At 43.3% G+C, this 13,993-nt stretch overlaps 1 protein-coding gene across 1 annotated transcript; it reads right to left on the bottom strand.

Moving 5' to 3' along the window:
• Positions 1-8,334: 8,334 nt before the first annotated feature.
• On the bottom strand, positions 8,335-13,696 carry SPRY2 (sprouty RTK signaling antagonist 2). Its single transcript, XM_003409343.4, has 2 exons — positions 13,275-13,696; positions 8,335-10,117 (listed from the first exon to the last, which is right to left on the bottom strand). Exon 2 carries the CDS (start codon positions 10,064-10,066, stop codon positions 9,119-9,121), a length of 948 nt encoding a protein of 315 aa, XP_003409391.1. The 5' UTR covers positions 10,067-10,117; positions 13,275-13,696; the 3' UTR covers positions 8,335-9,118.
• Positions 13,697-13,993: the final 297 nt, after the last annotated feature.

The following is a 13,993-nucleotide window of genomic DNA, read 5'->3' as shown; positions in this document are numbered from 1 at the left end:
TACATGTTGCTGTGATGTTGGAAGCTATGCCACTGGTATTCAGATACCAGCAGGGTCACTCCTGGAGGACAGGTTTCAGCTAAGCTTCCAGACCAAGACAGACTAAGAAGAAGGACCTGACAGTCTGCTTCTCAAAAGAACTGGTCAGTGAAAACGTTATGAATAGCAGTGGAACATTGTCGGATATAGAGCTGGAAAATGAGCCCCCCAGGTTTGAAGGCACTCAAAAGATGACTGGGGAAGACCTGCCTCCATTAATAATGAGAAAGTAGAATGTACAAAGTATGAATCTAGGAAGCTTGGTAATCATCAAGAATGAAATGGAATGCATAAACATTGATATCCTAGGCATCAGTGAGCTGGTATTGGCCATTTTGAATCAGACTATCATAATAGTCTATCATGTCAGGAATGACAACTTGAAGAGGAATAGTATAGCATTTGTCATCAAAAAGAACATTTCAAGATATATCCTGAAGTACAACTCTGTCAGTGATAGAATATTCATACGCATACAAGGAAGATCAGTTAATTCAACTGTTGTTATTCATATCTATACACCAATCACTAAGGCCAAAGATGAAGGAATTGAAGATTTTTATTAACTTCTGCAGTCTGAAATTGATCAAACATGCAATCAGGATGCATTGATAATTACTGGTGATTGGAATGCGAAAGTTAGAAACAAGGAAGAAGGATTGGTAGTTGGAAAATATGGCCTTGATGACAGAAATGATGCCGGAGATCGCATGATAAAATTTTGCAAGACCAACGACTTCTTCATTGCAAATACCTTTTTTCACCAACATAAACGGCGACTACACACACAGACCTCATCAGATGGAATACAGAGGAATCAAATTGACTACATCTGTGGAAACAGACAATGGAAAAGCTTAATATCACCAGTCAGAGCAAGGTGAGGGGCTAACTGTGCAACAGACCATCAATTGCTCATATGCAAGTTCAGGTTGAGACTGAAGAAAATTAGCACAAGTCCATGAAAGCCAAAGTATGACCTTGAGTATATCCCACCTGAATTTAGAGATCATCTCAAGAATAGATCTGATGTGTTGAAAGCTAAAGACTGAAGACCAGATGAGCTGTGTAATGACATCAAGGACATCATACATGAAGAGAGTAAGAAGTCATTAAAAAGATAGGAAAGAAAGAAAAGATCAAAATGGATATCAGCAGAGACTCTGAAACTTGTTCTTGAACATTGAGTAGCTAAAGCAAAAGGAAAAAATGATGAAGTAAAAGAACTGAATGGAAGATTTCAAAGGGTGGCTCGAGAAGACAAAGTAAAGTATTATAATGACATGGGCAAAGAGCTGGAGCTAGGAAACCAAAAGGGAAGAACACGTTTGGCGTTTCTCAAGCTGAAAGAACAGAAGAAAAAATTCAAGCCTCGAGTTGCAAAAGTAAAGAATCTATGGTGAAAATATTAAAAACGCAGGAAGCATCAAAAGAAGATGGAAGGAATACACAGAGTCACTATGCCAGAAAAAGCTGGTTGGTATTCAACAATTTCAAGAGGTAGCATATGACCAGGAACGAAAGGTACTTCAGGAAGAAGTTAAAGCTGCACTGAAGACATTGGCAAAAACAAGGCTCCAGGAATGAATGGAATACCAATTGGGATGTTTCAACAAGTGGATGCAGTGCTAGAAGTGCTCACTGGTCTATGCCCAGAAATTTGGAAGACAACTACTTGGCCAACCAACTAGAAGAGATCCATATTTATGCCTATTCCCAAGGAAGGTAATCTCACTGAATGCGAAAATTATCAAACAATATCATTAATATCACATGTAAGCAAAATTTTGCTGAAGATCATTCAAAAGTGGCTGCAGCAGTATATCAACAGAGAACTGCCAGAAACTCAGGCCAGTTTCAGAAGAGAATGTGGAACAAGGGATATCATTGCTGATGTCAGATGGATCTTGGCTGAAAACAGAATACCGGAAAAACGTTTCCTGTGTTTTATTGCCTATGCTAAGGCATTCAACTGTGTGAATCATAACAAATTATGGATAACACTGTGAAGCACTGGAATTCCAGAACATTTAATTGTGCTCTTGAGGAACCTGTACATAGATCAAGAGACAGTCGTTCGGGCAGAACAAGGGGATACTGTGTGGTTTAAAGTCAGCAGTTGGAAAGGTTTCAAGTTAGAAAAGGTGTGCATCAGGGTTGTATCCTTTCACCATACCTATTCAATCTGTATAAAAAAAAAACCCCAACCCATTGCCATCGAGTCAATTTTGACTCTATAGGACAGATTAGAACTGCCCCATGGAGTTTCTAAGGAGCATTTGGTGGATTTGAACTGCCGGCCTTTTGGTTAGCAGCCGTAGCACTTAACCCCTACACCACCAGGGTTTCTGTTTTGTATGCTGAGCAACTAATCCAAGAAGCTGGCCTATATGAAGAATGGGGTATCAGGATTGGTAGAAGACTCATTAACAACCTGCATTATGTAGACACAACCTTGCTTGCTGAAAGTGAAGAGGACTTGAAGGACTTACTGATGAAGATCAAAGACCACAGCCTTCAGCGTGGATTACACCTCAACATAAAACAAAAATCCTCACAACTGGACCAATAAGCAACCTCATGATAAACGGAGAAAAGATTGAAGTTGTCAAGGATTTCATTTTACTTAGATCCACAATCAACACCGATGGTAGCAGCAGTCAAGAAATCAAACGGCGCATTGCACTGGGCAAATCTTCTGCAAGCAACCTATTTAACGTGTTGAAAAGCAAAGATGTCTCCTGGAAGACTAAGGTGTGCTGGTCCAAGCCATGGTATTTTCAATCACATTATATTCATGTGAAAGTTGGACAATGAATAAGGGACACAGAATAATTGACGCCTTTGAATTGTGGTGTTGGTGAGGAATATTGAATACACCACGGACGGCCAAAAGAACGAACAAATCTGTCTTGAAAGAAGTACAACTAGAATGCCCCTTAAAAGCAAGGATGGTGAGACTATGTCTTACGTACTTTGGACATGTTGTCGGGGGGATCAGTCCCTGGAGAAGGACATCATGCTTGGTAAAGTACAGGATCAACAAGGAAGAGGAAGACCCTCAACGAGATGGATTGACAGTGGCTGTAAGAATGGGCTCAAGCACAACAACGATTGTGGGTATGACATGGCACAGGACGAGGCAGTGTTTTGTTGTATTGTACATGAGGGTCGCTGTGAGTCAAAACCAACTTCAGGGCACCTAGCAACAACTGCAATGCAGTCCTATGATTCCTAAGCAGTAGGCATTCAAAACATATTTGTTAAATTGAAATGCCTAATTATTTTCGTGCTCAAATTCCATTCCAAGGGGATCCTTGTATTAACTCTTCAATTGTTATTGGTCTAACAGTATACCAGCCACTTTTTATGTCTCTGGACCTCAGGTGGTGTTGTTAGGTGCCATGGAGTCGATTCTGACTCATAGCGACCCTATATACCACAGAACAAAGCACTACCTGGTCCTGTGCCATCCCCACAGTCATTGTTATGCTTGAGCCCATTGTTGCAGCCATTGTGTCAATCCATCTCATTGGGGATCTTCCTTTTTTGTTGACTCTCTACTTTACCAAGCATGATGTCCTTCTCCGGGGATTGTTCCCTCCTGATAACATGTCCAAAAAGTGTGTGAGACCAAGTCTCGCCATCCTCACTTCTAAGGAGCATTCTGGCTGCACTTCTTCTGAGACAGATTTGTTTGTCCATGGTATAGTCAATATTCTTCACCAACACCGTAATTCAAAGGTGTCAATTTACCTTCAGACTTTGGCTCTAATGCATTTAGCATCTAGGTGGGTCTGTTTTGAAACGCAGAAAGCTCTGCAGACCGAAGCTGGAACCTCACTGTTGTGTAGGTTGAGCATTCTATTAGGTGATGCTTCCTGGATGTATTAGTTTTGTAAACTTTTGTCTCCTTCCCTTTGTTTCTGTGAGATAAGACTTGCAAACACAATTACGGCTTTTCTGTGTGATAGGGATCCCTGATGGGAGTGTTTTGGTTTTTCTTTGTCATATTTGGAAAACCAGAGGTTCCTCATGTAACCTAATGGAAAGGCTCCCACAATAAATTCTCTATTTAGTTCTCACTGGTATAGTGTCATGGCACAGATTGGTGGTGCCAGAATGCCACTCACCTTATTAGCAGCTTGTATTACCAGATCATATTTCTTAAAATCCATATTACCAACCAAAAAGGTAAACACACTCAATTAGTAAGCACCCATTCCAATACTGAAAACACATGCCATCGAAGCATTTTAAAAAACAAAAACTTGGTTAGGAAAGGGTTCTTAAGCCAAATGATTATTCTCTGTGCATAAGGAACTGTTTTGAGAAATCAACTCTGGTAAGCTATGCTGAAGCCTTCCACGCCTCATCTAGCCAAGCCAGAAGCCAAGGCAGCGGGCTTCATTACAATCTCCTAATAGTTATTTTAAAAAAAAGGCATTTGCCAAAGTAGTCTGTCTTTTAAAAATCCTTTACATCAATCAAAATGTGATATTAAATAAAAATGTGAAACACTTGCTAGCCACGCCAGATTTCTGTCTCCTCTCTCCTTTAACACATAGTTGTACATTAAATGAGTATTTTAACTTAGACCGGAGGTGCAGTTTTATCAGTGGTATTCACGTTTTGGAAACCCCGGTGGTGCAGTGGTTAAGAGCTCGGCTGCTAACCAAAAGGCTGGCAGTTCAAATCTGCCAAGTGCTCCTTGGAAACTCTATGGGGCAGTTCTACTCTGCCCTATAGGGTCGCTATGAGTCAGAATTGACTTGATGGAAATGGGTTTGGTTTATTCATATTTTAATGGATGTTTCTAATACTAACAAAGAACAAAAACAAATGCCATCATTTCTCTGATTCCTGTGAACATCCGCCTACATCTAGGGGGAGTGAGAAATGTGGGAACTGGCATCCAAATAAAATCCACAGTATAGGACATGTGCAGTCTGTCTGGCTTATCCTCCTGTGAATGGCCAAACCAGTGATTACGTATCCCAGATGCATACCTCTACTGTAGTAATCAACTAGGCCAAATCAGATAAGCTGTATTTTAAAATGCTGGTCTGGCCTTCCCTCAATGGAGGCTTATCCTTAGTATGTCACTGAGACATGAGGTAATTGCTTAAATTAAAACTGAAATTAATGACTTTTGTCTTAATGTACACGGCAAGCCAAAAAATGCATACTGATACAGTATTGACATAACGAGTTAATATCCTATTTTTATATCTTTCTTTACTAAAATGGTACAAAATATTCTTCATAGTGATACACTTAGTTTTGATCTACACAGTCCGATCAATTTTCAGTTGACTCTCTTTTTACCTATACCTGGTCCTTTTGTACATTAGCCAAAAAACATGCCAAACCCATTACTGTCGAGTTGATTCGGACTCATGATGACCTTATAGGTCAGAGAACTGCCCCATATGGTTTCCAAGGAGCGCCTGGTGGATTCGAACTGCTGACCCTTTGGTTAACAGCCATAGCTCTTAACCACTATGCCACCAGAGTTTCCTTTTAGAGGAGGGCAAAAGGCCAGTTGTGAATATAATCACATTTGAAATTATAAACTTATTAAACCTTTGAAAATTTTGTCCTATAAAATAAATTACATCCAACCCATCAACTGTGACAGCACTATGCAGAGAAATCCTTTTTTTTATGTAACCAAAATCTCAAGTAGTCCTGGAGACAGAAGTGTATTGGAGAAAGAAGTTGTGCAAAGAGTTTCACTGGGAGTACTTCACTGGCTTTTGGCTCTCTTGTGTTCACAATCCTCAGAGGGTGCTCCAACATGGCAGAAATTTGGGGTGGGGGGGCTTAAAAATCTCCTCCACAAAACACATGAATGAATGTTCTAAGTCACAACAATCAAGTTGACAGTCATTCTTCAATGAATCTCAAATACAGATAATGCACAAGTTTCTAACAAAAATAAAGGCAAGAAACTAGAAAAATATTTAAACTCCCCTAACCGCTGAGCAGTCTTCCACGAACATCTCTATCATCCTTTTAACCTACCAGGACATATAAAAGCTATTGGATTATGAACAGATTTAAGTTACAACATAAAACTTCATGACTTGAAATAGATTAAGAACTTGAGGTGGTTATTCTTTCATCTCAGTTCCCTTGAAATGATATATTTGCAAGCAACATTTGAAAACCTCTCTTCTCTAACCCACTGACTAGAACAGCATCAGCCATCTTGAATTCATTTGGAAATAAACGCTTCGTTTTCCATATTCTTAGAAGGACCTCTACACTGGTTTATAAGTTCAGCAATGGAATAGGCTAGTTGGAAGCCCATTGAGGAATCCAATTTTCTTATCTTTAAATGATTTTCATCAGGACTCAATATGTAATGTCAAATGCTCTTCTAACTTCACCTGGCTATCTCTATGTGTTCTTCCTTCAAACCAGTAAATTATGTTTCACAACAGAGTTCACTAAAAAAAAAAAAAAAAAGCTAAATTAGAAAAAAGTAGGTCCTAATTCAGCAGTTCCCAAGCTGTGTATATAATCACTCCTGGAATGGTTCAAACTGCACGTTCTTAGGCCACACCATCAGACATTCTGATTCAGTAACTGTAGGAATGGGTTCTCAATCTATTTTCTAAAGCATCCCGATTGCATCTGATGGAGTGTGTCTATAGGACACTCTCTGAAAACTGCCTGTGTGGCTAAGAAAAAAAATTAATACTCATGATTTAGAAACTCCACCAATATGCATAGCAGTTTTTGAAGAACAAATTGAGTTGAAATTTGTGTGCCTTAACAATCTTGAAAACTATACACAGACTAAGACACCCTGCCTTGTTTTCCAGCATTCTAATTTCTCTTAGACTACACCAAAGATAAATTTAAGAGTTTTAGAATTGCAACATTCAGTATTCCAAAGTTGAAATTTAAGAGTAAATCATTTCTAAATTAATTTAACCTTGTGTTTCTCAGAGGTAGGTCAAAGGAAACTGAAGGTCCTTATAGGCACGTCTTGAATTTAGAAGGCTATATGGTTCCTTGAAAGTCATTTATCGAAAATAAAACAAACAGCAGACAACCTGTACTAAGACCTTTTAACCTAAGAGAAGGAGTCTCAGAAGAGGAAACAAGAGATTAAACAATAATGACAGGTAAATCATTTCCTATACTTCCGGTGATTCTTGGCAGCAAAAGGCTATGCTTAGGGGGAAAAAAATCATCAGCCACAAAGTGACTAATCAAATGACTTCTTGTAAATAAGAAAGCCTAATATTTGTGGAGATGGGCTTGTAGCAGCTTGCTGTATGTTTGCTCCCAAAAGACAACCCCAAGTGCACTGACTGACTGCCATACTGCATACTTTTCCCAGAGTTAAATTTAACAATTTTCTGGCTAATTTCATTAAATAAGACAGAACCTTAAAAACTGCCCTAGTTGGGCTTGAATTATTAGGCAAATATAGGATGAACTTTCATGCCACCAATATTCAAATCAAAACAAAAGTTGTATTATTTTTATGCCTGTTCTCACATAAAGTACTATCATGGTGTTGAACCTAAGAACCTAAACCAAATAAACCAAACCTAGTGCCGTTGAGTCGATTCCGACTCATGGCGACCCTAGAGAACAGGGCAGAACTGCCCCATAGAGTTTCCAAAGAGCGCCTGGTGGATTCGAACTGCCGACCCTTTGGTTAGCAGCTGTAGCACTTAACCACTATGCCACCGGGGTTTCCTCTAAACCAAACAGACTGGAAAAAACAGGGCCAAGATTAGCTCAGTCCAGAAAATAGTTTGCCTCAATTCTAAGAATCGGTCTGTGCATTCCTGATGCCTAACACAAAGACTGCCACAGACATTCAATTTTTGTCCCCCTAATTCATTTCTCTGGTCTTGAATTATCCTGATGACATTTATTTTTAATATCATATGTAAAGTCTAATTGCTATCATTTTACGGAAAGTCTCACCAATAAATCGGTTTAAGGTTTTTTTTTTTTTTTTTTAAAAAAACCTGGAAAACAAAGGTAAATCTGCAAAAACGAAGGTAAGAACAAGAACGACGACAGAAAAAAAGATCATGGCGAAATAAGCTGTCATTCAATTAACACAGATAAGCCAGTCCAATGTTGTTATTATTTGACTGTTAGAATTAACTCCAAAAAAATTACCCAATCTCCACTTCACTTTGAGATAAAAATCACCTTATAGGTAAGTGAAACTACTTCATTAAAAGGCCAGCCTTATCATAAAAAAGGTTTGTTTTTCACTTCAGAGAGAAAAGGTAAAATAAGACAAAACAGCTTGGCTGAATTTCCAACGTTAATATATTTTCTATTTTATATTGGACACATGCATCTGTAGCCCCTCATCTGCAGCAACTGTCACATCCTCATAAAAGGGGCGAAATTTGTAAGATGCCTTTGAAAATAAATATTCTTCTTTATAAAATAATAAAACTTCAAATAAATATTCTTTACACTAAACAATATGTTGAAAAAATTAGAAAATAAAGGCTGGATTTTACTGTAACTGTACAATATACATGAAGTCCAAAGGGGAAATCAGAGTCTCACAATAAAGGCTTTCTGTAAGGCAAGATACAATCTAAGAACATACGGATTGATTCACATTCTTCCGAATGTACAACATATTAGTATAATATTTTGTGACTATGCCATGTCGTACGGCACAACTTGTTTTTCACAGTTGCAAATATTACTGTATATACAAAAATATAGCACATGATCTCTGAAGAAAACCATGGGGAAAAAAGTCCTTTGCTAATTTACAAATTTTGCAGGTACTATTCACAAAAACTTTGCCTAGGAGTGTCTGTGTGGCTTTAGCTTATGCAATACATGGGTCACACCAAGTTCTCTAGCCCGTATTTTGAGCTCCATTAGCTGAGTTCTAACAAGCATATCAGTTAAGATGGCACATGGACAAAAAAGCATTTCACTGCAAACAGCAAAGAATATCCCAACCCTCTATGAACAGTGCCAAGATTATAACTCTCTTAGTTGGTTGCATATGTGTTAAAAAAAAAAAAAAGAACAATCCTTATTACTGTAATATTCCTGATGAATGGTGCTATGTTGGTTTTTCAAAGTTCCTGGGTGGGACAGTGGGAACTTTGCAGCAAACTGTGTTTGAGTTTTTACAACGGCATCCGGGCCTGTTAACACGGTCATAACACCCCTGGCACAATTTAAGGCAACCCTTGGCTGGAAGGTAACACCATAAGCAAGGCAAAAAGAGGGACATGACGCCCATGGCTGACCATCGTGTACAACAGTGAGACTGGCTGCAAGAACATGGGTTGTCAGCACAATTGTCCTCATCATCGTTAGAACAGTGATAGAAGAGACCTTTCACACAGCACACACAAGTCCCATAGTCAATCACGTTCTGGGCCGAGCAAAGGCACTGCTTGTCACAGATCCAGTCTGACGGCAGAGGCCTCGGGTAGGTGCACTCCTTACACTTGCACTTGCCACAGTCCTCACATCTGTAGGCGTGCAAGCCCAAATCTTCCTTGCTCAGCGGCTTAAGCTCACCTGGCTTGAGCTCAGATTTAGGCTGCACCCGGATTATTCCATCAGCAATAGGCCCCGAGGAAAAAGACGATCCTAACAGTCTCTGTTCAGAGGAGCTGCTGCTGGTACTTGTCCTCGTACTGCTCCGTGACCCTGAGCTGACTGTGCTGATGGACCTCATCAGAGGCACCCTTGCAGAAGAGTGAAGCTGCGTGTGCTGGAGCCTGGGAGGCTGGCGATGCTCGGGCAGACCATGGAGTCGCTCATGTTTGTGCTGAGTGGAAGGGCGAGGAGCAGGCTTGAGCCCAGGTCTTGGGACCACGGTAGGCCCCTCCGTGTACTCATTGGTGTTTCGGATGGCTCTGATCTGATCCAGAGACAACACGTGCACCTGCTGGGTGACAGCATCTCTGGGTTCGGGCTCCCCGCGCTGCCTGCCACCGTCACGGGGTGCCTGCAGCAAGGGCTGTGACCCGCTGCCACTCTGAGCTCTGGCCTCCATCAGGTCTTGGAAGTGTGGTCACTCCAGCAGGCTTAGAACACATCTGAACTCCTGTGGAAACCAAGAGGAAAGAGACTGGTTTACACTCCAAGATGCTTCCTCCATTCTCCACCCACCTAAGTTGGCTTTTCACTTTCCACTTCCCCTAGAGACACAGGATTTGAAATGGAGTGTGGGTGGGAGGGATGAGAATAGCTACATGATCCATGCATCCACCAAAGAGTAAAAATTACTGCAGGATACTGACAATTCTTTAATCCTGTGATAAGTAGCAGCACAAAGCTGATCTTTATTTCAATCACATATACAAAAAACCAAAACTAAACCCACTGCCATCGAGTCAGCTCCAACTCATAGCAACCCTACAGCATAACCTTTTGCTGCCAAGAATCACCAATAGGGTTTCTCCCAGGCTGTAATCTTTACAGAAGCAGACTGCCACATCTTTCTCCCATGAGTGGCTGGTGGGTTCGAACCACCGACCTTCTGGTTAGCAGTCGAGCGCTTTAACCACTGTGCAACCAGGGCTCCAATCCAATAAATAGCAACTGCTTATTCAAATACACAAAAAATTTGCAAGGTTCAGGTTCTATGTAAAAATTGTCAAAGCAGTGTTGGGATTTCAACACCACTTTTTTTTTTTTTTTTTACATATAACATTTGCAAACGTGGATACCTTGTCAAAACTTGAAATAGATTTAAATTGATCATGGTCATTTTTGTCTTAAAAGTCAACAAATGCAGTCTTGAAAATTTCTTCGTGGTTCTTTCTCCAAGTCTGCTTTTACATGAAATACTCTGAAATATACAATATTCTACAACTTTTTAAGTCCCATAGGGGCTTAAAAAAGGATTTTTTCCTCCAAGAAATAGTTATAAATTTTACAAGCATGCCATTGTGTATGACTATATAACAGCACAAAGATATGGGATTAAAAACAAATCAATTCAAATACCATTAGGTGCAAGGAACACATTAAATCAAACTTACACAACAAGCAACCAGACAGGAACTTATTCTCAACCTTCCAACAACTTGAGAATCAAGGATCTCATAACCTGATAGCCTAGGAAAAATACCTTAGATTCTGCAGGCCAACGGTTACTGCATCCTGCTGCATATAAGAATTATGTCAAAATCTTAACCGATTTGCTTGTTTTCCAAAAAACTTACAGTTGAGAACATAAATCAACTGGAAGAGAAAAAAAAAAAAGCTTTAAAAATTCAAGTGTCACATCTTGAATTTAGCATTTTGACAAGTAATCCCTTTAAACTGTAATCCTTCTGTAAGTTTCCAAGCTATTATCCCCCTTTCCATGATTTCATTAAAAAAAAAAAAAAGGAACCTTATCCAACCTCTCCTTTTCAGAAAACAGAACCACAGCGAACAGGGCAGGTGACACACGCCTAGCAATTCGGGAACAAGACAGAGCTGGAAGCCAGATCTCCTCCTTACCTCCAGCAGAAAGACAAGACAACGTTGCTGTCTGCTTTCATTCCATTTATCGGTTCTATCTGCGCCCCGACGCCGTCCCCAGCAGGTGGGACTCAGCCGGAACCTCGAGAGAGTTTTCTCCGAGCGGACTGACGCTGCCCAGGGGCCAGCCCCACCCCTTCCCACCGTGCACGATCCCCAGGCCGACAGAAAGGCGCGCGGGGTGGGGGGGTGGGGGGAGGCACGGGCGCCTCCAAAAGGGACGTGTCACGAAACGCAGGAGCACGCTTCCCCCGCCGCCGCTCCCATTACCCCAACTGAGAGCCGCCTTCCAGCCCCAAGAGGGAGCCACTCCACTCCTAGGCTGGGGTCACACACCCCACCGTAGGGCGTTTTTGAAAAGGCCCTTGAGCGCGGGACCTAAGTTTCCAGCACCGACGCGGCGAGGAAGAAAGCCCTGCCTAAGGTACACAGCCCTGACGCCCATACTTAACCTCGCGCGACTCCACGCTGCACTGACCTAAGTGGACACTGTATGCAATCTGCACACTATTATCTACTTTCGGTGTAGAGAAACTAAACACACACACACATTTCTTAAAGTTAAAGATAGAAATTGTTTTAAGAGTTTAGGGCGCTTTCCAAGCCGCCACTGCACTCGCCGCGCAGGCAGGACTTAGATGCCTGAGCTGCAAACATTCAGCGCAGATGTGACTGCAAGTTGAGAGCAGCATGTTAAAAGAAAGTTAAGTAGTCTTTTTTAAAGTGATTTCTGTCGATTCTTGGTCTCCTTCTTCCCAGTATTCCCCGCCCCACCCCCGCCACTTAGTGCGTTCCCAGTCCCCCCAGCCCAAAGTGCTTTGAAACCCCCATTAATAACAGTGTGTGATCAGACTATGGATTAGGAGGAAAGGACTTCGGTACTAGGGTGGGGCAAACCCACAGAGAAACCGCTCTGTAAAAACACACAAGATACCGAAATTTAAAAATAGCAACAGCAACAAAAAAAATCAGCCCATCAGAGGAAATGAAAAAAATAGCCTCTTTTGCCACCCATTTTCAGATAATGGAAAATGATCGCTACCACTTGATGACTTTCTTCCTGTGCTGGGTCAGCCCAAGCTTCCAAAAATAAAACCATGACCCAGGCCGACCACGGAGAACGGAAAAAAGAGAAAGCGCCACTTCCAAACCGCAGAGACACGGCGCCGGGCAGGGAGACGCTCCCACCAGCACAGGGCTCGCCTCCGTCCACACCAGGCAGAGGCGGGGGCCTCTCTCCACCCGCGCACCCTCGGCCCGTCGGAGCCCTGCCTAGGGACAGCGTCGCCTAGGACTTGCCTGCCCAGGAGAGAAACAGGTTACAAATCCCCGCGCCTGCAAAGACGACCTGGAAAACACAAAATGCTTTCCCTCTCCCGGCTCTCAGAGTCCAATTCGCTGCCCTCGCAGGGCCAGGAGTTGATTCCTGAGAACCTGATCGTCGTCCCAACCCACCCCCCACCCCCCCGAGCGCGGGTGCGCGGGGTCGCCGGGCTAGGGAGGACGCGGGGACACTGCACGGGGTGTGCACGGCAGTCCCCGCTGAGGCGGGCCAAGACCGAGTCCGGGACGAGGCAGCTACCCCTGATCCCCGTGGGGAACCTGCGGGGTTACAGAAAGGGAGATCCGAGGTGAAATGAACCCCACTCGCAGTCCAGCTGCACCTACTCCATGTTGCCCGCGACACGCCGGCCACGGAGCCAGGAGGGGAAGAGCCAAACGCGCCTCACCGTGATCGCGGCTTTGCACCAACTCCTCTCCCTTGGATTCTCTTCTAACTGCGATGTGCAAATAAATCCAGCCTCGACGCAAACTTTTTCCCCTTCTTTCCAAACTCTGTTTCAGTCCAACTTCCGAGCAATCGGCGGATGAAACGTAAAGAAAACCGGGTGCCAAGTCGCTATCCGATGAACACTCCGGTGTTCGGGGATAGAGTCGACCCCCCTTCTACAAGCGCACGCGGAGTATTTCCTCTTTTTCTCAATGAACAGGAGGCCGAAGCGCCAACGGCGAGTCTCTTTCCCTGGCAAACGAGCGAATGAGACAAGAAAACGGCCTTACAGAGAACCTAAAGCCAGATCGCCAAGTCGTGCGGTCTCAGCTGTGTCGGAGCGGTGGCGGCGCGGGGGCGCGAGTCGGGCCGGACGGGCGCGGGGGCCTGGGCGCTGCGCGCTCCGCCGGCCCCTGTCCTCCGCTCGCGCTGCGGCGCGCAGCTCTCGGCGGTGCAGACTGGGCGTTGCGGAGGCGCGGCGGCGAGGCCGAGCCTAGGGCGGTGGGTGCGGAGGAGGAGGAGGAAAAGGAGGAGGAGGTGGGCCTGTGGCCCGGCCGGGGGGGGCTCGCCGTTGGCCTGCGCCCTCGCCTTTCCGGAGGAGGCAGGGAGCTCTGCGGCCGCCGCGGCAGCAGTAAATGGCGTCATGTGGATCCGAGGCGGAACAGAGCAGTTGTTGTC

This window comes from Loxodonta africana, chromosome 17, assembly GCF_030014295.1.
Source record: "Loxodonta africana isolate mLoxAfr1 chromosome 17, mLoxAfr1.hap2, whole genome shotgun sequence".
In the NCBI taxonomy this organism is placed as follows: Eukaryota; Metazoa; Chordata; class Mammalia; order Proboscidea; family Elephantidae; genus Loxodonta; species Loxodonta africana.
Note: the sequence above shows the minus strand (reverse complement) of the source record. Positions and strands in the feature narration are given on the sequence as shown.

Excerpts from the sequence above, each read along its gene's own strand:
- SPRY2 (XM_003409343.4), bottom strand. The coding sequence starts at position 10,066 with ATGGAGGCCAGAGCTCAGAGTGGCAGCGGGTCACAGCCCTTGCTGCAG.